This window comes from Lampris incognitus, chromosome 2 (assembly GCF_029633865.1).
Source record: "Lampris incognitus isolate fLamInc1 chromosome 2, fLamInc1.hap2, whole genome shotgun sequence".
NCBI classification, from domain to species: Eukaryota; Metazoa; Chordata; class Actinopteri; order Lampriformes; family Lampridae; genus Lampris; species Lampris incognitus.
In genome coordinates this window covers 84269435-84292155 of record NC_079212.1, presented here as the reverse complement: position 1 = coordinate 84292155, position 22721 = coordinate 84269435, and the positions used below count along the sequence as shown (strand labels likewise).

General features: G+C 43.5%; 1 protein-coding gene across 2 annotated transcripts; it reads left to right on the top strand.

The window, feature by feature from the left end:
* Positions 1-22008, top strand: mettl1 (methyltransferase 1, tRNA methylguanosine). Of its 2 annotated transcripts, XM_056274405.1 has the most exons (6): positions 1-295; positions 1275-1402; positions 1633-1817; positions 15191-15304; positions 20649-20750; positions 21373-22008. In XM_056274405.1, exons 1-6 carry the CDS (start codon positions 216-218, stop codon positions 21499-21501), a joined length of 738 nt encoding a protein of 245 aa, XP_056130380.1. In that variant the 5' UTR covers positions 1-215; the 3' UTR covers positions 21502-22008. The 2 variants fall into 2 exon arrangements, with proteins under 2 accessions (XP_056130380.1, XP_056130381.1); XM_056274406.1 differs by lacking the exon at positions 20649-20750.
* Positions 22009-22721: the final 713 nt, after the last annotated feature.

Genomic DNA, 22721 nt, shown 5'->3' with positions numbered 1-22721 from the left:
TCATAAGCGTGCGACCCGCGGTCCACGCTGCCCCAGACCTGCGAGTGACTGAACGCTTCGCTCGGCTGCTGGCGGGGCAGACCTCCGCCCGCCTGGTGTTGGGAGGTGTTAACCGTGCTCCTCGTGGGTCGCCGAAGTGTTTTATACCGTTAATCTAACAAGGCACGAGCCCGTTATCGATCGTTGTGATAACGTGGATCCACCTCGCGGAGAAGATGAGCGCGGCCATGCCCCAGAAGCGCTACTACAGACAGCGGGCCCACTCAAACCCGATGGCGGACCACACGTTTGAATAGTGAGTGGTGCCGTGCCGTTTGACTGCCGTCTGAACGGGCCAGCTAGAAAACGCGTTGCTCAGCGGTTAGTCGGTTTACTTCACCGTCTCAGATCGTTTCCGTCATCTTACCGAAGCTCCAGCCGCACCGAGCCTCGCTTATTCGTAGCGTTTCAAACAACCGTCGTTGACAGGAGCGCTGTAGGGTATCACAGCGCTGTGCAACGCCGCTGAATAAGACCCTAGCGTGGTCCCGGCTCTTTATTACCAGCATGGCGCGGGGTAGAAGCTGACGAGGACCCCGACTACACCCTGACAAGGACCCTGACTACACCCTGACGAGGACCCCGACTACACCCTGACGCGGACCCCGTCTACACCTTGACAATGACCCCGACTACACCCTGTCAAGGACCCTGACTACACCTTGACAATGACCCCGACTACACCCTGGCAAGGACCCTGACTGTGTTAGAAGCAGTGGTTCTTAACTCGAGTCTAAGATCAACCAGTCAGTCAGGTTGCATTTCATGTAGCGCTTGTCTCGCTGCGACAGCCACTCAAAGCGCTTTACACTTCCGGTCAAATCTGGATGTCGGACACCTGTTACAGGCCGCTTTCTGTACCTGACACAATAGATAACCAGAATTACAGACAACTTCATTCTCAAAGTAGAGTCAAGTCAGTTTTATTTGTGTAGCCCAATATCATAAATGATACATTTGCCTCAAGGGGCTTTACAGCAACACAACATCCTGCCTTTAGACCCTCGCATACTGCAGTCAGTGTTGTCAAAACAGTCCTGGAGTTCAGAGACTGCTCCCTCTGACGTCATACAGTCTTTACTGCTGGCTTCGCGCACACACACACCTAGGGACAATTTAATACGGCAGATTCAGAGCACATGCTTCTTTTTTTTCTTGCTCCAATTCCTTATTTGATGTCTATGTATGAAGGACAGAAGCATCACTCACTGTGTTTCCCACAACCCAAACCACAGCCCCATTTGCCCAGAGAACATGGACTGGTCTCAGCTGTATCCCCAGTTCTTCCCTGGCAACCGGTCTGACGAAGGGACAGCACAAGTCGAGTTCGCGGACATTGGCTGTGGATATGGGGGACTTTTGGGTAGCTATGTCTTCAGCCTATTTGATCTCCTTCTCCCTGGTTTGCTAAAGTAATCTGCGTATGGAAAACATGCAGCCTTTTCCTTGCACACCCCACACACACACACAAACAGCATCCAGGAAAGTCAATATCCTGGTCCTATTTTATTATATTAAGCACATATTACTAAGTCACGTGACCCTCTAACTTTCTGTGTGTGCGTATCTCCTTGTGCACTTCTCTCCTGTCAGTTGAGTTGTCATCGCTTTTTCCAAATAATTTGATTTTGGGCCTGGAAATCCGTGTGAAAGTGTCAGATTACGTGCAGGACCGTATCCGCTCGCTACGAAGCTCAAGTCCAGGATGCTATCAGAACATCGCCTGCCTTCGCAGTAATGCTATGAAGTACCTGCCCAACTTCTTCACTAAGGGACAGGTAAGCCTGGTTTGCTGTTGTTCAGGTGCCACCTGATAGTGAAACTTAAGCATTTTCTGTTCAACCTGTGGCGTGATGAAGTGGGCAGAGCCGCAGGTTCCCAGGAGAGTTTCAGTCTCTCCATTAGAAGGTTTACCTTTAATGGTTACTGCAGAAGTATTCAGCACCGAAACATGGCAGTCTCCAGGATGATGAAGTAATACTACAGGGTTATTTCATTGCCGTTTGTTATAAAGGATTCAAGTTCTTTTCTGAGAAATTGCTTTTTATGCTGCTGGGTGTATCAGAAACTACAGTACCCGTGAGCCTCAGCAGCTGTTAGGATGGACAATCTGCTGCTTCTTCACAGAGGAAGTGGAAGGAGTGGCAGTCACCTTCAGACCAGTGACTGCCGGCAGGAACAAAACAACACGCCATAGTTCTTGTTGTTAAATGGATTAGAATTACTGCTGAATTATCGTACCTGAAGGGTTTACTTGTCTTTACCCTTTAGTGTTTGGTTTCATAGTGGATTAGCTGCTTAAGTTAGACGCCATGCTTTGTTTCCACGTTTATAATTAGATTCCGTAGTGCAGTGTTTCCCAACCCAGTCCTCAAGGACCCCCTATCCTGCAGATTTTCTTTGCAACCCTGAATAGGTACCTGTTTGTAGTTATTCAACCAATCGGCAATGAATTCTGTCAGATGTTGCACACCTTGCATAATTAAGTGCTGTGAGATGATTGGTTGAGTAAGTACAAGCAGGGTTACAATGAAAACTTGCAGGATAGGGGGTCCTTGAGGACTGGGTTGGGAAACACTGCCATAGTGGATTGGCCGTTTAAGTTGGAGGCTAAACATTATCTCCTCACACTTCCAAGTTTCCTTTTTGTGACTTGTATGTTTTTATGAGCGACGTGGTGTCGTACAGAAAGCTGTTAGAAGCTGGGGTGCGAGGTGGTGCAGACAGTCCAGTGCTGTGACTCGTGTGAGGTTAGCAGTGCAAACTGAAGGGGACAGTTAAGAGGTTAACCATTTCTACAGACAGAACTTGGACGATTTTGTGCTCTGTATAGCTGATGTATTTGCTAAGTCATCCACTTGAGGCTGATGTATAACAGGTGAGTTGTTCTTAGTGCAGACATGGCATGTCACTCAAAACGAATGAATAACCAAGACCTAACCAAACAACTCAACTGATGGACTACACACCTGTCCTCTGTAAAAGATGGAAACCAAACCAACCCCCCCCCCCTTTCTATTTTTTATTTCTTCTTTACCTTTTTATATATACTATATATATATTCTCATGAAGAATTTACTTGACTCACTGGATTATTTTGCTCCTTATTTGTTGAGCATATTCCCTACCGTTGAGTGTTTCTTTCAAAAAGTTTTATATGTATATATATATGTATATATATGTGTGTGTGTATGTATGTATGTGTGTGTGTGTGTGTGTATGTATATATATATATACACTATAGCGTTTTTTTTTCTTTTCCGGAAACCGTCAATGGTGTTCATGAAAGTGCTCAACTAATGAGGAGTGGAATATAAATATAGATGTAGGGAAAAAAAGTTCTAATACATGGCAGTACAGGCTTGTTTCATGCATGGCACACTCATCAGCTGCTGATGTGGTTCAACTCAGAAAACACGCAGTTTACGTTGCCCAGCATCACGCCCCTAATTTCGGTGGACAGCGACCAATCAGAGGAGAAAACAGCTAAACTATTACAACCAATGGGGTAGGTATTTATGATGCACAGCAACCAATGGAGGGGTAGAAACATCACAACCAGTGGGGTAAGGGGCCGGGGCTTGTTTTGAAAAATAATTTAAAGGACCAGGGCACTGTTGAAATAGCCTACATTTAGAATATAACAAGGTCGTTTATGTACATCATATAGTGGGTGGTGTTGGGGCACAGTTGGAAGGGCAGGCAGTTAAAATATAAAAATACAACATCTAAAAAATGTCACGTGTGTCATCTAATGGGGGGGGTAAAGACGTTTTACTTATAGTTACAAAGGAGATATGTTTTCGGTGTCTGCAGCTGCTGGCCCGTTCGTTTCTACTATTCGAGGTGGACATGTCAAGTCTGCAAATAATAAAATACTTTTCTGTCAAGCACAGGTCACATCTTTTACCCCTAACTGAATATGCACTATTCTTTGCAAGGATTTTCCATGAGACAGAGGGCCCTTTTAAAATGAAGTTTAACGCCCGTATGAGTAGCTTCAGAAATGAAAAAAAAAAATGCAACGGCCTTGAGCCACCACATTTGGTCATTGGTAGACAAGAATATCAGTTACTCCTGTCTCATTTTTGTTATGTGCTGCTTTCCCAGTGTGACACGTGTAGACCAAGGGCAGTGGTGTCCAGTCATATGCCATGCAGGGTTGTGCGTATGCAGGTTTTCATTTCAACCCAACACTACACCAGCAGCGTCCGGGTGGCATAGCGGTCTATTCCGTTGCCTACCAACAAGGGGATCTTTGGTTCGAATCCCCGTGTTACCTCCGACTTGGTCGGGCGTCCCTACAGACACAATTGGCTGTGTCTGTGGGGGGGAAGCCGGATGTGGTTATGTGTCCTGGTCGCTGCACTAACGCCTTCTCCGGTCGGTCTGGATGCCTGTTCGGGGGGGGGGGCACTGGGGGGAATAGCGTGATCCTCCCACGCGCTACGTCCCCCTGGTGAAACTCCTCACTGTCAGGTGAAAAGAAGCAGCTGGTGACTCCACATGTATGGGAGGAGACATGTGGTAGTCTGCAGCCCTCCCCGGCTCAGCAGAGGGGGTGGAGCAGCGACCGGGATGGCTCGGAAGAGTGGGTTAATTGGCCAAGTACAATCATGGAAAAAAGGGGAGGAAGCTAGAAAGCGCTGTAAAAAATGCAGCTTGAGTGATTGATAGAGTAATTCAGTGGTGTTAAGACTCGTTAGACGCAGCGCCTAAGTTACAGACAGCAAGCGATATGATAAAACAACTTCTACAGTTGGTAAAAGTCTTGAGATGTACCAAAATTATGAAAGCTGGCTAAAAGCTGAAACAAAGTCATTTAAAATGGAAGTTTTTTGGTCTGATTTTTACAACACGAACACACGTTGAAGATTAGAAGCCCTGACTTGAATGTGATTAATATTGAAATGATTAAAACAGTGATGCTGAAGCCTGTCTTGAGGACATAAGAAGTCTTACACAGGAGGGTGCCTGTATCTAGAATTCAAAATGGCTGCTCCCATGTGTCTTGATGCATGCTCAGTCATCCAGGTGAGGAAGTCACAGAAAGTTGAATCAGTTCATCAACACATCACGTTTCAAATTTAGTGTTAATTTTCTTCAGTTAATTCCAATCCATGGAAAGTTTGAAGAGGCTGAAAAGTGACTCGTCACGGGACAAGACAAGAATGTTTTCATGCCAAGCTGAGTTAGCGCCTTGGCAGATATGTGGTTTTCACCTGGCAGCCATGGTAATTACCACGGTGAAATCGGCTATTGTGTGGCGTGAGGGAAGGCTGTGGAAAGTTTAATGGTACCTTTGGTATGATGACAAAATGGAGAGAAGGAAGCATTTTTCCTGTCTCACCGCTCGCCTGTTGCCTGTCAATATGACTATCAAATATATATCCATTTTATTTGTATAGCCTAATATCACAAATTATAAATTTGGCTCAAGGGCTTTACAGCAACACAACATCCTGTCCTTAGACCCTCGCCTCGGATAAGGAACAACTCCCTAAATCCTATGTCCCAGGGAAGCCCACCGAAAAGGGCTGTAGTTCTTTATCCATGGACCATGAATACAGGTCACATGGAGCCAGAACATCAATGCCTTTATTCAACTAGCAGTAACTGATTTCTGTGTTTAATATACGGACGTTTTGGGGCGCCTCCCTAACCGAATGGTTACAGCGCATACCACAAGGCCACGTGGTCCCAACCGTCGCCGGTCAGCCCAGTCGCCAGAATAAAATGTTGGCATTTAACATTTCTGCAAACCACAGACACATTAAATATTGATGTTTCGGAACCAAAAATGTGTTTCATGTAATAATAATATGATAAACGTTTTATTTAAAGGCACCTTTCATGAAACTCGCTTTACATCAAATACACATTAAAACATCAGTGCAATCAACAATAGAACACACAATATGCAATAGAGCATACATCAGCAGGAGTAAAAAAAAAAAAGAGATGGATTTGATGCTGTGAATGCTGTTATAGTGAGTATGCTAGTTTAAGTGTGGGGTTTAAGAGCAGTTTTGAATTCTGTAATGGAGTCCAGTAAGCGGGTGTGGCAGGAATGGAGTTCCAGCGTTCGGGTACAGCACAGGAGAAAGCCCTGGTATCAATTGTGCTGAGGTTGGTGGCTGGTAGTGCCAGTAGAGCTGCTGGTGAAGACCACAGGGAGCGAGATGGGTTCTAAGTCTGAAGGAGGTCTGTGAGATAAGCAGGGGATAGATTATGAAGGGCTTTGAATGTTAATAATAAAATGTTAAAATTGATCCGCTGTGACACAGGAAGCCAGTGTGATTGAATCAGCAGGGGCGAGACATGGTCAGTGGACTTTGAACATGTAATAATTCTTGTTGCAGAATTCTGGATGAGTTGAAGTCAGTGAGTAAGTTTGTTGGGGATTTGTGCCAGGATCACATTGCAGTAGTCGCTGCGTGATGTGACCAAAGCATTAACTAAGAATTCTGTGAAGTGTTGTGTTAATACAGGATGTAGTCTGGACATGTTTCGCAGATGGAAAAAAGGCAGTCTGGGAGACATTGTTTATATGACTGGAAAAGGAAAGGGTACTGTCTAGAATAACACCAAGGCTCTTGACTTGACCAAGGCTCTCACCAAGACACCATACCTGTCTCCTAAGTGGAGACAGGTATGGTGGCTTCAGCAATGGGGAGTGAGCAAATATTAGTTTTTGAGAGTATGGATTTAGGGCCAACGAGGAGTAGCTCAGTTTTACTATTGTTGATTTTTTTTTTTTTTTACATATATATACACTTCCCCCCCATTTTTCTCCTCAGTTGTACCCGGCCAATTACCCCACTCTTCCAAGCCATCCCGGTCGCTGTTCAACCCCCTCTGCTGTTCCGGGGAGGGCTGCAGACTGCCACATGCCTCCTCCGACACATGTGGAGTCGCCAGCCGCTTTTTTACCTGACAGTGAGGAGTTTCACCAGGGGGACGTATCACGTGAGAGGTTCACGCTATTCCCCACAGTTCCCCCTCTCCCCTGAACAGGCTTCCTGACCAACCAGAGGAGGCGCTAGTGCAACAACCAGGACACACACCCACATCCGGCTTCTCACCCGCAGACACGGCCAATTGTGTCTGTAGGGATGACTGACCAAGCCGGAGGTAACACGGGGATTCGAACTGCAGATACCCATGTTGGTAGGCAGCGTAATATACCGCTACGCTACCCGGACACCCTCTACTGTTGAATTTCAGATAATTGTTAGCCATCCATATCTATATCATGGAGACAAGCAGTGAGGGTACTGGAGGGAAGAGTGGAAGTGGGCTTAGTGGACACATAAAGCTGTGTATCATCAGCATAGCAGTAGAAATGGATACCATATGAAGATGTTGCCAAGAGGGAGGAGGTAAATAATAAACAGGAGTGGCCCCAATACTGAACCATGTGGAACTCCATGAGGGACTATCAAACTGTCTGACTGGTAACTCTGATTTTGTACAAAATGTGTCGTGTCTGTAAGGTAGGAAGCAAACCACTGATACACAGGGCCCCCAACTCCAGTGTTAACCAGACAATCCATGAGGAGCTGATGGTATATAGTATCAAAGGCTGCGGTGAGGTCAAGGAGGATGAGGATAGAGAGTAGACCAGAGTCAGCTGCACGAAGGAGGTCATTAGTGAGCTTAACCAGGGCTGTTTCTGTGCTACCTTTGGGGCAAAAGCCAGATTGGAAGTTTCTGGAGTTGAGATGCAACTACCCTCTCAAGGATTTTGGAGATTAATGGTAAATTGGAAATGGGAGGGTAGTTGTTTTGGCCAGTAGAGGCTAAATCGAGTTTTTTTTTTTTTTTCAGATGTGGCCTGATTATAGCAACCTTCAGGGGGGACTGTACCAGTGGACAGAGAGGAGTTGATGATGGAGGTTATCAAGGAGCTGATTTAGGGCAGGTATGTTTTAACTAGGGTTGTGGGAATTGGATCCAGGTGACATGTGGAGGTGCTAGACTTACTAATAAGTTCAGAAACGTGATTTTCAGTTGGAAGACTGAAGGACAGTGGGACAGTGGATGGGGACATTTTTCATGGTGCTTGCTGATGGTAAGTCAGTCTGCATGATGTTAGCAGAAGCTAGCTGCTCATGCATTGTTGATTAGAAAGGTTACTGTTCATATTGGTTTCAGGTGGATTTAGTAACCTTTTAACTGTGGAGAAGAGAGCTTCATTATTCCCTTCAACTGCACTGATGATATTTGCATAATAGGATGTTTTAGCTGTTGAAAGAACATTTTTGTAATGTTCATATCGTCCATGTCATGTGACTGTCAAGTTGCTGTCTACGAAAAGAAAAATATGGCCGACATTCCTTTTATTCTCAGTATAAAATTCAATATTTTAAGATTGGTTCGGCATTGAAATTAATTTTGATAACACTTCTAGCAAGGAATATGCATTTGATTTTCATAATCTTCATTCAGTGAATGTATATGATCTTTAATTTTTTAGTTATTACGAAGATTCTTTCAGGTCTCCCCTGAAAATTGTTGGAATGCAAGGTTTTCGACATTGAACAAAACCCCAAAATGTATTTCTACAATATTTGCTAAAATATCCTAAATAAATCAATATTTGTATGCTTTTTTTCTTCTTCAAATAAACCACCTAAATGCAGTGTAATTTATGTTTCAGCTGCAGTAAATATTTGATACTATATTCTGTAGAGATATATATGATTTTATATAAATATATATATGTGTGTATAAAAAAATTTTTTTACAACCCTGTTTACGGTGCTGTTTTGCAAACTGGAAGAATTACAACTATGGTGCTGGTTTGTATCAAGCTGCATTGCGTGGCTCAAGGGAATTATAGTTTTTAAAAATATTAGTGTGTTTCCTAGAGTTGGAAGTTGTAAATGCTGAATTGAGAGTACATTGAGGGGTTTAAGGGGATGGGAAACAAACACATTTTATGTAATCAGATTTGAAATATCGAATTGTTAAATGGGTGTAAATTAATTTTGACCATACTTGACATAGTCCCCAAGTATAGTCACCTATATGGGTATAGTCACATAGCTGAATTCAAGAGCTCTAACCTCCTGAGACCATGCGGAATCAAGTATAAGGTGCAGAAATGTGCATATGAAGCATGGCATCATATGAGGCTGCATGGTCTATAGCAGTTGGTCCCATGTTTGTAGCCCCTTCTGTTGCTGAATGACAAGCCTTCCAACATGTGCTGAGGTCAAGGTTCAGAGGTTAATATTTCAAAGCAAATGCCATTCACAATCTTCAGACTGATGTAATGATACTCTACAGGTTGAGTCCTTTCCAATGATGTATTTGGTTTAATCCTACGACAAAGTTTTAATTTTCACATTTCATGGACACAGCCTTGACCCGGGCTTAGTTTCAGAGACCCCTTTGGGATCCCAACACATGAAATGAACGGTCTTTAATTGTGGTAATAGTTGTGGTAATAGTGACAAACATCGCTTAAGATAATAATCTTTGACTGATTTACTACCAAATTAGTAATTCTGGCCTACTTTGAAGCTTTTTTTTTCTAATAAAATACAAGATCTTTCTTTTGTAAAGGTGACATTTTAAAAACAAAAACAAAATAACTTTCATTTCATGTATTGGGCCTCCAAAGGGCTCTCTGAAACTAGATCTGTGCCAAGAATGAGTCCTTTGGAGGCCCAACACATGAGATGAAAATTATTTTGTTTGTTTGTTTTTAAAATAAGTCACCTTTACATATTGCAATCCTGCTGACCATCCAGGGCATTACCACAGGTATGGGATCTTAATGCTTGGGTTAGGGTTAGATCTGAAAAGAAAGATCTTGCCTTTCATTAGAAAAAAAAAGCTTCAAGTAGGCCAGAATTACTAATTTGGTAGTAAATTAGTCAGAAATGATTACCTTAAATGATGTTTGTTACTATTTCCACAAAAACAGACACAAAAAAAACTAAAGACTTCTCATTTCATGTGTTGAGCCTCCAAATGGCTCTCTGAAAGTAAACCTGGGCCAAGGCTGTGTCCATGAAATGTTAAAATTAAACTGTAAACTATAGAGTAACATTGTCAGTCCGAAGATTGTAAATGACTCCTGCTTTGAAATATTGACCTCTGAACCTTGACTTCTGTGCATGTTGGAAGACTTGTTATTCAGCAACAGAAGGGGCTACAGACATAGTACCATGGTCAAAATTAATTTTCACCCATTAAACACAATTAGATGTTTAAAATCTGATCACACAAATGTGTTTGCCATCCCCTTAACCCCCCAGTATACTCTCAATTCAGTATTTACAACTTCCAATTCAAGGAAATACACCACCAAAACATTAAAACCACTGACAGGTAGGTAGCAAGTGAACAGTCAGTTCTTGAAGTTGATGTATTGGAAGCAGGAAAATGGACAAGCGTAAGGATCTGATGGCTAAGTGGCTGGGTCAGAGCATCTCCAAAACAGCAGATCTGCGGAGTGTTCCTGGTGTGCAGTGGTCATTTACCTACCAAAAGTGGCCCAAGGAAGGACAACTGGTGAACCGACAACAGGGTCATAGGCGCCCAAAGCTCCTCATTGATGCAAATGGGGAGCAAAGGCTAACCCATCTGGTCCAATCCCACAGAAGAGCTACTGTAGCTCAAATTGCTGAACAAGTGAATGCTGGCTGATAGACAGGTGTCAGAACACAGTGCATCGCAGCTTGCTGCCTATGGGGCTGCATAGCCACAGGCTGGTCAGAGAACCAATGATGACCCCTGTCAACCTTTGAAAGCACCTACAATGGGCACATGAGCATCAGAACTGGACCATGGAGCAGTGGAAGAAGGTGGCCTGGTCTAATGAATCGTGTTTTCTTTTACATCATTTGGATGGCAGGGTGCATGTGCGTCGTTTACTTGGGGAAGAGATGGCACCAGGATGCACTATGGGAAGAAGACAAGCCGATGGAGGCAGTGTGATGCTCTGGGCAATGTTCTGCTGGGAGACCTTGGGTCCTGGCATTCATGTGGATGTTACTTTGATATGCATCACCTACCTAAACACCATTACAGACCAGGTACACCCCTTCATGGTGACATTATTCCCTGATGGCAGTGGCCTCTTTCAGCAGGATGATGCTCCCTGCCACTCTGCACACATTGTTCAGGAATGGTTTGAGGAACATCACAAAGAGTTCAAGGTGTTGCCTTGGCTTCCAAATTCCTCAGATCTCAATCCGATCGATTATCTGTGGGATGTGCTGGAAAATCAAGTCCAATCCATGGAGGCCCCACCTCACAACATACAGGACTTAAAGGATCTGCTGCTTACGTCTTGGTGCCAGATACCAGAGGACACCTTCAGAGGTCTTGTGGAGTCCATGCCTTGTTGGATCAGAGCTGTTTTGGTGGCACGAGGCGGACCTACACAATATTAGGCAGGTGGTTTTAATGTTTTGACTTATCAATGTGCATGCACCAAGTTTTTAAAAACTACAGTTCCCATGAGCCGTGCCATGCAGTTTGATACAAATCAGCACCACAGTTGTAGTTCTTCTGGTTTGCAAAATAGCATTGTAAATAGGGTCATAAAAATATATCTACAGAATATATCAGATATTTACTGCAGCCGAAACACAAATGATAGTATATTTAGGTGTTTTCTTTGAAAAAAAAGCATACAAATTTTGATCTATTTAGGATATTTTAGCAAATATTGCACAAATGTATTTCAGGGTAGTGTTCAATGTTGGAAACGTTGCATTCCAACAATTTTCTTGAGATAATACTCATAGTAACGAGCTAAAGATATATGATCATAAAGATCATTCCCTGAACGAAGGTTATGAAAATAACATGCACTTTTCTCACTAGTGTTGTAATCAAATCTATTTTAATGCCGAAACTGTCTTGAAATATTGCACTTGCCACAGAATAAAAGGAATGTTAGCCATTTTCTTTTTCTTTTTCTTTTCGCAGACAGAAACTTGAGTCACATGACATGGACGCAGGCTGCACCAGCAATGGCTACAAGTTGAAATGTTGATACGAAACATGTTTTTTGGTTCAGAAAAGTCGAGGTTTATTGTGTGGTTATTGGATATGGCTTGCAGAAATGTAAAATGCCAACATTTCTTTCTTGCGAATGGGTTGCACTGGTTTGATTCCAGCTGGCAACCTCTGTTGCATGTCATACCCCTTTCTCTGTCTGTCTGTCTGTCTGTCTGTCTCTCTTTCTGTCTCTGTCTCCGTCTCTCTCTCTCTGTCTCTCTCGCTCTCTCTTTGTGTCTCTCTCTTTCTCTCGCTCTGTCTGTCTGTCTCTCTTTCTCTCTCTCTCTCAGGAATCAGGAACAATTTGTTGTCATCTCATTCATGTACTTGTGTACACAAAAGACACGAAATTTTGTTTGTTCCAGCCCACAGCAGTGCAACGCAAAAAAACAAAAACACATGTCCAAAACCTCCCAAAAATGACACCATCAAAACATACAAAACCAGAAAGAATAAAGCAAAGAAAAAAAACAAAAACACAAAGTCAACAACAGTCCATTCAGTAAATTTGCAACACAATTCAAAAAAATCAGTCAAAGAGAACAAACACCAGCCAGGATGACTGTTGGAACCGCCGGTCTGCATGGGCTAGCAGTTAGCTTAGCCTGCCCCGCTTCCGCGTCCTGTCAGACCGCCCCCGGTGTGTCCTCTTTGGGCTCAGCTTGGGTCAGGGCCGTGAAATGCTGGTCTGCATGGGCTAGCAGCTAGCTTAGCCTGCCTCGTTATCCCTGCCATCAAACGAAATCTGTGATCACAGACATAAATCCTCTTTTTAAAAAGTTCTTCACGCAATGACACAAACTCAGCTCTAGACTTGGACAAAGACACTGCATAGTCAGCACTGGGGGAGGCCACGCTTCCACCCCCCACCCCCCCATTTCCGGTCTGCCTCTTCACTGTAGCTATCTAATAAAGGTTTAAAAAAAAATATATATATATACACACACACACATACATGAATTTTTTACATTTTACTAACAAAGCAACTCAAGTCTCATCACTTTCAGTGCCAAGTTGATTAATAAGAAATGCTTAATAGAGCCAAGATTTTCTAACAATGGGCTTATTGAACGACATGACAGCCACCACATCAGCTGAGTTATAGAGCCATGCACGACTGCATTTATCCGTTCTAATTAGCTGTAGTAATCTATGACTTGGTGAAACAAGTATTAAATCAAACAGTGGGCTTTAGTGTGCTGGGGTTAAATTAGGAAAACGTTTTACCTCAAATGTCCTGTGTGTAATGGAGGAGAGACCATAACATTGTTTGAAAGGCTGTGTGTATCTTAAATGAAAATAACAACAACAACAAAATTATATATATATAAATATATATATATATACTGACTCACTGGATTATATATATATATATGTATATATATATATATATATATATATATAATCCAGTGAGTCAGGTAAATTCTTTGAGACAGTACAAGCCTGTTTCATGCCATAAGCGATCTTCAGCTGTCCTTATTTGTTGAGCACTTTCCCTATCATTGAGTGTTTCTTTTAACAAAGTTATATGTTTTTTAAATCTCAAAAAATATTTTTAAAAACAGGTTGAGGAAATATGATTAGTATGAATACATCTTGAGTCCAGGTTCCTTGCTGATAAGTGTTTGAAAAGCACAAACAGTCAGACAGTTGTGTGGTTTCGACGTTAAGCCTTGGCTTGGAAAATGGGTAACACTTTAAAATAATTACACACTATGAAGCTTGTGATATTGGGCTATACAAATAAAATTGATTTGATTTGATTTGATTTGAAGCATTAGTTAAGTATTAGTAACTACTGAATTATCATTCGTAAAGCATTTGTAGAGCGTTTGTAATGCATTCGTAAAGCATTCGTAGAGCATTCGTAAAGCATTCATAAAGCATTTGTAAAGCAAGACATGCACCAGTGGTTAGTGAGTGTGGTAATAGATGTTTTATAAATACTTATTAATACTGCAATTCATGATTAATTCAGGTAGTTACTATTTGCTAGGTAAGTATTGTGTATGAGCTCATCTAAAGTGAGGACTATCTGTGCCTTCCTTACAAAGCATTTACACATGAGACTGAAAGGCCAGCAGCACCTTGAGACTCACAACAGCCTAAAGGATCATAAGATCCTTTAGAAAGTGTAAGTACATGATTAACAAACTATTTACATGTACATTGTGCATGAATTAATCATGAATTGCAGTATTAATCAGTATTTATAAAACATCTGGTGCATGTCTTGCTTTACAAATGCTTTACAAGGGTTATTCTGTTCTGGCCGTGCTGCATGGAGTTGCTCTGGGCCACCATGCAGGGGACATTATAGTTTTGCAGGGACATGAATTGCAGCTCTTGGGTGATATCTGTTTACCAGGGATGGCAGTTTTCTGGCCGTTGAGCACGTTGCTGATGCCTCTTGCTAAGGGCTGGTGTGAAACTGTCTTTTCATTGCAGAGCTGAAACGAGAACGTTAGACAAGGCAGAGGAATGACGACCCAGTTTCAGAGAGTCGCCTCAAAATACTGTTTGTCCCCTTCCCGTGTGCCTGGTTATTAGGGTTGAAGCTGCCCACCCCGCTCCCCAAATGTCTTTTTTTCCTTCTGTGATGTCGCTGAAACCCCAAAATAATTCAAATTAATGTGTTAAAGATTTTCCATCTCAAAGGACAGGGCACAGCACGAAGCCCATGAGGCTATGGCAGTCCCCGGTGATTATCTCCACATTATTCTGTCTTTACCTGACATTATTTATTTCTACTAATAAAAGGTTACCTGGATGGCGTGACGCAACCAGACGAGTATCAGTGGAACCTACTTTTGTAGTTGTGTAAATCATGTCAAAGTCAGAGACACAGGAAACATGGTGGGGGAAATATATATATTAACAAGGGAAATTCCAGTTTGGCAATCTCAGCCGTTTAAAAGCTAGCAACATAAAATAACTCAGAACACATTGAAAAACTGACTTCCAGGCACTTCATGCCAGCGAGCTGTAAATGTTGATGTTACGTATGGAAATCAGCAAGAACAAATGAAAGGGGGTGTTATTTGTTCTTTTGTTTGGGGAGGGGGGATACGGGCTGTAAGGTTGATTAATTTATCTTCTTGACCTGATTTTTTTCTTTGTCCTTCAGCTCAGTAAGATGTTTTTCCTCTTCCCTGACCCGCACTTTAAGAAGACTAAGCACAAGTGGAGGATCATTAGTCCAACTCTGCTGGCAGAGTACGCCTACATATTAAGAATTGGGGTAAGTGAGCTTTGTTTGAGCGGAGGTAGTGCCGAGGGCTGCAGCTTATCTTCTTTTCTTTCTGTTTCTTTTCCAACCCACCTCATGATGTTTTTCTTTCTACTCCAGCCAGCCATGTAGTTTAAGGATTATTTTAAGTGTGATTGTATTCAGGAATGAGGATAATTCTCAAGTCAGTAAATTCCTCATCATATTGTGACATCATTCAGCTATACAGGAGTGTGACTACTTTCTAGTTGTGTCAGTAATACAACACAGACGATCTGTCAGTTAGTTCAGCATCAGGAATCACAAATGCTGTCATTTCACTTCATGCACTTGTGTACATGAAATGAAACGAAATGCCATTTCCCCCAGCCCACAACAATACAACACAAAGACAACAACACACCCAAAAACTACAAGAACACACACACCCAAACTAACACACATACCCAAACTAACACACATACCCAAACTAACACACATACCCAAACTAACACACATATCCAAACTAAACAAAGGGAATGGACACCAGCCAGGTTGACTGTCGGAACCGCCGGTCTGCATGGGTTAGCAGTTAGCTTAGCCCGCCCTGCTTCCGCGTCCTGTCACCGCCCTCGGCATTTACTTCTTTGGCGCAGCTCCAGGCAGGGGCCGTGGTCCCCGGGCCACCAAACAAAGCAGACCAAGCTCTCCCAGCCCGATCTAGCGCCAGGTCTCCCAGCCAGACATCCTCGACACACCTCCCCACACTCCTCACGACGACGTCAAAAACACCACAGTCAACGCTAGGTGAGGCCGCCACCAGACTGCCTCGGTGTTATCCGAACTGCCGGCCTGCATGGGCTAGCAGTTAGCTTAGCCTGCCCCGGTCTCCCAGCCATCAAACGAAGACAAAGCTTAGAAGCAGACGTGGACAAAGACACTTTATGGACGGCACTGGGTGAGGCTGCTGCAAATGCGAATTCACGCAGTCATCTTCCCACACCGGAAGCGGGTTAGTTAGTTAGTTTAGTTTATTTTGCCATTTGGTGACAATCTCACATTGCCAATGGTTAAAAGTCTTGTTTCTGTTGTGGTCCTTAATAGTGAGCAAATTGCAGGAATGACAAGACAAGGTTTTTACATTTTATTTATTTATAATTTAACATACTGGTGGCTGAATGCTATCGCACCAAAAGCTACACGCTGCTTTTTTGTGCTACAAACGAAGCTCGTATTAACAAGTAGCTCAGCTAGCGCCACAGTTCCATACCAACAAACTGGTTTGACAACAGCTTTATACGGCATTAGCATTAGCTACAGCAACTCTGTGCTTTCAAAGCAAATGAAAACTTAATTTGGGATTCCAACAACTGTGCTGATCTTTCACCATGCTAGCTCCTTGTTTCAGTCTCAGTCTGACACCAAAGTGGCGTCATAATACTTGGAACATGCAGAAACGCACAAATGAATGTATCCTCCATTTTGGCTTCTCTTCCCCAGGCTCGTCGTCACGAGGGGGCGTGGCCTTGTGGTCGTAAAAAAAATGATTGGTTGTCACTTTGTAGCTCCAAGCAACTTTACAATACCACATTTTAAATCTGTGCAACAGGAGGGTTACATAACGAGTATTTTAGTAACATTTTATGCAAAAGTTGTTCCAAGTATTTGTCACTTGAAGAGACATGCTTCTTTAATCATCCATCCATTATCCAAGCCGCTTATCCCAACTGGGGTTGCGGGTTTCTGGAGCCTATCCCAGCAGTCATTGGGCAGTAGGTGGGCGTTATTATGGATCCCACTGCTTTTCTGGGCAAGACACGCCCTGTGTAGCATCCAGGCGCTAGGATTCTAGGAAGACCCACCCCTACTCTGCCTCTGATTGGCTAACCTTAAACTAACTCCGCCCTAACCTTAACCAACCCAACCAACGGAGGCAACGAGTACTGGCCAATCAGAGGCAGAGTGCCCAGAAAAGCAGTGGGATCCATAATAACGCGGTAGGTGGGGAGACACCCTGGACAGGCTGCCAGTCCATCACAGGGCCCACACACACACACACACACACACACACACACACATACAACCACACACACACACACACACACACCTAGGGACAATTTAGTATGGCCAGTTCACCTGACCTACATGTCTTTGGACTGTGGGAGGAAACCGGAGCACCCGGAGGAAACCCACACACACACGGGGAGAACATGTAAACTCCACACAGAGGACGACCCGGGACGACCCCCAAGGTTGGACTACCCCGGGGCTCAAACCCAGGACTTTCTTGCTGGGAGGTGACCGTGCTAACCACTGCACCACCGTGCTGCCCCTTCTTTAATCAGTTCAAATGAACTCGCCCTGCCCTGCAGTCGGTTGACTTCGGAGAACGCCGCCCTCTCTTTCCTGTCACATCTGAGAAGAAATGGGACACTTGGGTTTGATGCTGCCTACAAAGCAGAGCAGAAGGTTTTTGGGAACAAGGGAACACTTATATGTGAACCAGGTTCATCATTTGCCCCCATCTATGTGTGTCAGTGCATGTGTCTGCCGGCGGGGAGAGTTGCGGTGTTTAATCAGAACGCGCATGCTCTCTCTCTCTCTCTCTCTCTCTCTCTCTCTCTCTCTCTCTCTCTCTCTCTCTCTCTCTCTCTCTCTCTCTCTCTCTCTCTCTCTCTCTCTATATATATATATTTGTGTGTGTGTGCTTGTGAATACATATTGTAAATGCTACATATTTTCACTGGTGGCATACAGCAGGACGGTGCAGTGATATGGGACGGTGCAGGGGTATGGAGAGGCTGTCAAGATCCCTTTTTATGACAGTTGAAAGTCCAGCTTCCACCTGCCAGCTAGCAGACATGGTGTCACGCTCATTTCCCGTTTCTATAACTTTCATCATCCTCGCTTCACCAGAAATCAGCATCCCTGACCGGGGAAAATGTGTGCCATGCTGAGTTTTCCACGAAATCCATGTTCTAGTTACACTATCTGCACAGACTGCAAAGTAAACTACAATGACACAGGTGGTTCACCTCTGTGTTGTCTCTGGGTTATTTTAGTCCTCTGCTGCAGGGATCATTGCTCTTCAGAGTAGTGAAGCCACCTCAGGCAGCCTTCTTTCTGTTTTAATAAAGGAAAAAACATGTGACAAATGGAGATAAGCAGGTCTGTGTAGGATATGGACGGATATGGACTGATGGGTTGATATCTAGATAAGCAGGTCTGTGTAGGATATGGACGGATATGGACTGATGGGTTGATATCTAGATAAGCAGGTCTGTGTAGGATATGGACGGATATGGACTGATGGGTTGATATCTAGATAAGCAGGTCTGTGTAGGATATGGACGGATATGGACTGATGGGTTAATATCTAGATAAGCAGGTCTGTGTAGGATATGTAGGCTATGGACTGATGGGTTAATATCTAGATAAGCAGGTCTGTGTAGGATATCTAGGATATGGACTGATGGGTTAATATCTAGATAAGCAGGTCTGTGTAGGATATGTAGGATACGGACTGATGGGTTGATATCTAGATAAGCAGGTCTGTGTAGGATATGTAGGATATGGACTGATGGGTTAATATCTAGATAAGCAGGTCTGTGTAGGAAATGTAGGATACGGACTGATGGGTTGATATCTAGATAAGCAGGTCTGTGTAGGAAATGTAGGATACGGACTGATGGGTTGATATCTAGATAAGCAGGTCTGTGTAGGATATGTAGGATATGGACTGATGGGTTGATATCTAGATAAGCAGGTCTGTGTAGGATATGTAGGATATGGACTGATGGGTTAATATCTAGATAAGCAGGTCTGTGTAGGATATGTAGGATATGGAGTGATGGGTTAATATCTAGATACGCAGGTCTGTGTAGGATATGGACTGATGGGTTGATATCTAGATAAGCAGGTCTGTGTAGGATATGTAGGATATGGACTGATGGGTTAATATCTAGATAAGCAGGTCTGTGTAGGATATGGACTGATGGGTTGATATCTAGATAAGCAGGTCTGTGTAGTATATGTAGGATACGGACTGATGGGTTGATATGTAGATAAGCAGATCTGTGTAGGATATGTAGGATATGGACTGATGGGTTAATATCTAGATAAACAGGTCTGTGTAGGATATGTAGGATATGGACTGAACGGTTGATATCTAGATAAGCAGGTCTGTGTAGGATATGGACGGATATGGACTGATGGGTTAATATCTAGATAAGCAGGTCTGTGTAGGATATGGACGGATATGGACTGATGGGTTAATATCTAGATAAGCAGGTCTGTGTAGGATATCTAGGATATGGACTGTTGGGTTAATATCTAGATAAGCAGGTCTGTGTAGGATATGTAGGATATGGACTGATGGGTTGATATCTAGATAAGCAGGTCTGTGTAGGATATCTAGGATATGGACTGATGGGTTAATATCTAGATAAGCAGGTCTGTGTAGGATATGCAGGATACGGACTGATGGGTTAATATCTAGATAAGCAGGTCTGTGTAGGATATGTAGGATATGGACTGATGGGTGGATATCTAGATAAGCAGGTCTGTGTAGGATATGTAGGATATGGACTGATGGGTTAATATCTAGATAAGCAGGTCTGTGTAGGATATCTAGGATATGGACTGATGGGTTAATATCTAGATAAGCAGGTCTGTGTAGGATATGTAGGATATGGACTGACGGGTTAATATCTAAATAAGCAGGTCTGTGTAGGATATCTAGGATATGGACTGATGGGTTAATATCTAGATAAGCAGGTCTGTGTAGGATATGTAGGATATGGACTGATGGGTTAATATCTAGATAAGCAGGTCTGTGTAGGATATCTAGGATATGGACTGATGGGTTAATATCTAGATGAGTAGGTCTGTGTAGGATATGGACTGATGGGTTAATATCTAGATAAGCAGGTCTGTGTAGGATATGGACTGATGGGTTGATATCTAGATAAGCAGGTCTGTGTAGGATATGTAGGATATGGACTGATGGGTTAATATCTAGATAAGCAGGTCTGTGTAGGATATGGACTGATGGGTTGATATCTAGATAAGCAGGTCTGTGTAGGATATAGACTGATAGGTTGATATTTGTGTGCTTCTTATATGGCTGTTTTTATGGTCACAGAGGAATGTCTGAGTGCATACTCAACACTGTACCACTTGTGTTTTTCGTTTTCATTCATTATTATTTTTCACTGTTCATGTTTTGTGACAGTGGTTGTGTGAGTGCTCAGCCTGGGTCATGGCACAAAGGAAGTATGATCATACATACTGCATATTGGTAAGGTGTTCCTGTAATCATGCTGTCAGGTCTTTCATTTGGTGTGCTGTAATGTGTGTGTTTACCTGGTTATTTCAGGGCTTGGTGTACACCAACACAGATGTGGAGGAGGTGCATCTTTGGATTGTTAAGCACTTCAGCGAGCATCCACTCTTCACACGCGTCCGTGATGAAGAGATGGTGCGTTAACAAAGGGCTTTATTACCTGCCCCTGCCACACAGTAGTCCCGCTCATCACCTCTGCTGTGGACAAAACATACAGCAGCTCCACACACATACATCTCTATACATCTACGTATATATATAAGCGTCAGCTAAATGATTGTGATGTATATATGTGTGTGTGTGTGTGTGTGTGTGTGTGTGTGTGTGTGTGTGTGTGTGTGTGTGTAACCGTGATGACTGGTCATTACTGGATAAAGTTTCAGTGTATTAGCTGAGTATGAAGTAAATATCTTGCTGTCTTTACAACAGTCATTACTCAGCATGAGTTTCAATAGTCACCTCATATTCAAGTTTACCAGGTGATTCATTGTGACACAGAAGACTCAAAACAGAAATGTTTGTGACCCATGTAATGTTTGACATCAACTGTACTTACATGATGTTTTGAATACCAGGAGGAAAGCTGGCGATATAAAAAAGCCCGTTTTACCCCTGCGTTAGTCAGTAATGACCAGTCATCACTGTGCGTACGGTTGTGTCTGTTTTGTGTGCATTACACTGTGTAATAGGTCAGCTGTCATGTAAAGGGTTACTGCGAACACCTCTCTCTCTCTCTCTCTCTCTCGTTGCTCGGCAGGCGGGAGATGTCATCACCAGCCGCCTGGGCAGCTGCACAGAGGAAGGGAAGAAGGTGCAGAGGAATGGAGGGAAGAATTTTCTTGCCGTTTTCCGGAGGACAGAGGATCGTAATGCAGACCGGATGTGAAAGACACTGGAGAAGGGGGGGGAGTCCAACCACCACCTGTGGGTGGATGACTGGGTAGGAGACCACAACACCGCTGCTGTGCCTCGCGTGAGGGCGCCTGTGGTCCGTTCTCATCATGGAGCCGACTTGCCGAGACAAACGGCCACGTGTTCACTCTGACACTTGATGCCCTCACAGGTTTCATCTTTGCGGCATGCTCTCAACGCAAGTGATGCTTAAAGTCTGTCGTTCGTCTGCTCGCAGAGATGTGGAAGATGAGAGACGAGTCTGTGTGAATTCACATCGATTCAAAGCGTGTGGGTGAAAAGTGCTTTATTTCTTACAAGCCTCTTTTTCCTTGTTTTCTTACTGACTGCGTTGACATGAGGGACTCTGTCAGGAGGTATGACGCAGTGTGATCTTTCTTGGCAGGAAGATAGCTTTGGTTTTGGCTCCATGTTGGTAACGATAAGAGCAGGAGTGGTTGTAACGGAATGTACCAAATCATTTCACATTAAATACACATTCTCTTTACAAGCATTTTCTTTTTCAAATAATTACTCCACTTTATCTTCCTGGAGTTCTCTAAAGCTGTCTCGAGGTTTCTGTGTGCTGCTGAGGTTGTTGGTACATCACAGAATGAGAAATCGTAGTTATTTCTACACTGAGGGTGTGTATTTTTATTTAATCATCTTCTCTATTGCATTTATGTCCAAGGAATATAGACGGTCAACTTCTGGTCTTTTTTACCAAAGTGGTTTTCAGTCCGGGTCCTCGAGGAGCACAAATCCTGCAGCTTTGCTTTTCTGCCATGCAGTCCAGCTTTCTCTGTGAGGTTTTATACCGGACACAACAGGTGAATGTAATGAACTACCTGGCACAGTAGAAAACCAGCAGTACCCAGAAACCACTATGTGGATGACTGTCTGTTTCACATCTCCAAACACGCAGCGCCTCCAGACACCTAATATTCACTCATTTATTCATTCATTCATCATCAGCTGCTTCTCCGGGGTTGGGTTGCGGTGGCAGCAAGCTAAGTAGGGCACTCCAGATGTCCCTCTCCTCAGCAACGCCCTCCAGCTCCTCCTGGGGATCCCAAGGTGTTCCCAGGCCAGATTGGACATGTAGTCCCTCCAGCGAGTTCTGGGTCTACCCCGGGGTCTCCTCCCAGTTGGACGTGCCCGGTAAACCTCCAAAGGAAGGCGCCCAGGAGGCATCCTAATCAGATGCCTGAACCA

Coding starts and splice junctions, on each gene's coding strand:
- mettl1 (XM_056274405.1), top strand. CDS start 216: ATGAGCGCGGCCATGCCCCAGAAGCGCTACTACAGACAGCGGGCCCAC. Junction 1,403..1,632: donor TGGATATGGGGGACTTTTGG/GTAGCTATGTCT, acceptor CTCTCCTGTCAG/TTGAGTTGTCATCGCTTTTT. Junction 15,305..20,648: donor CCTACATATTAAGAATTGGG/GTAAGTGAGCTT, acceptor TGGTTATTTCAG/GGCTTGGTGTACACCAACAC.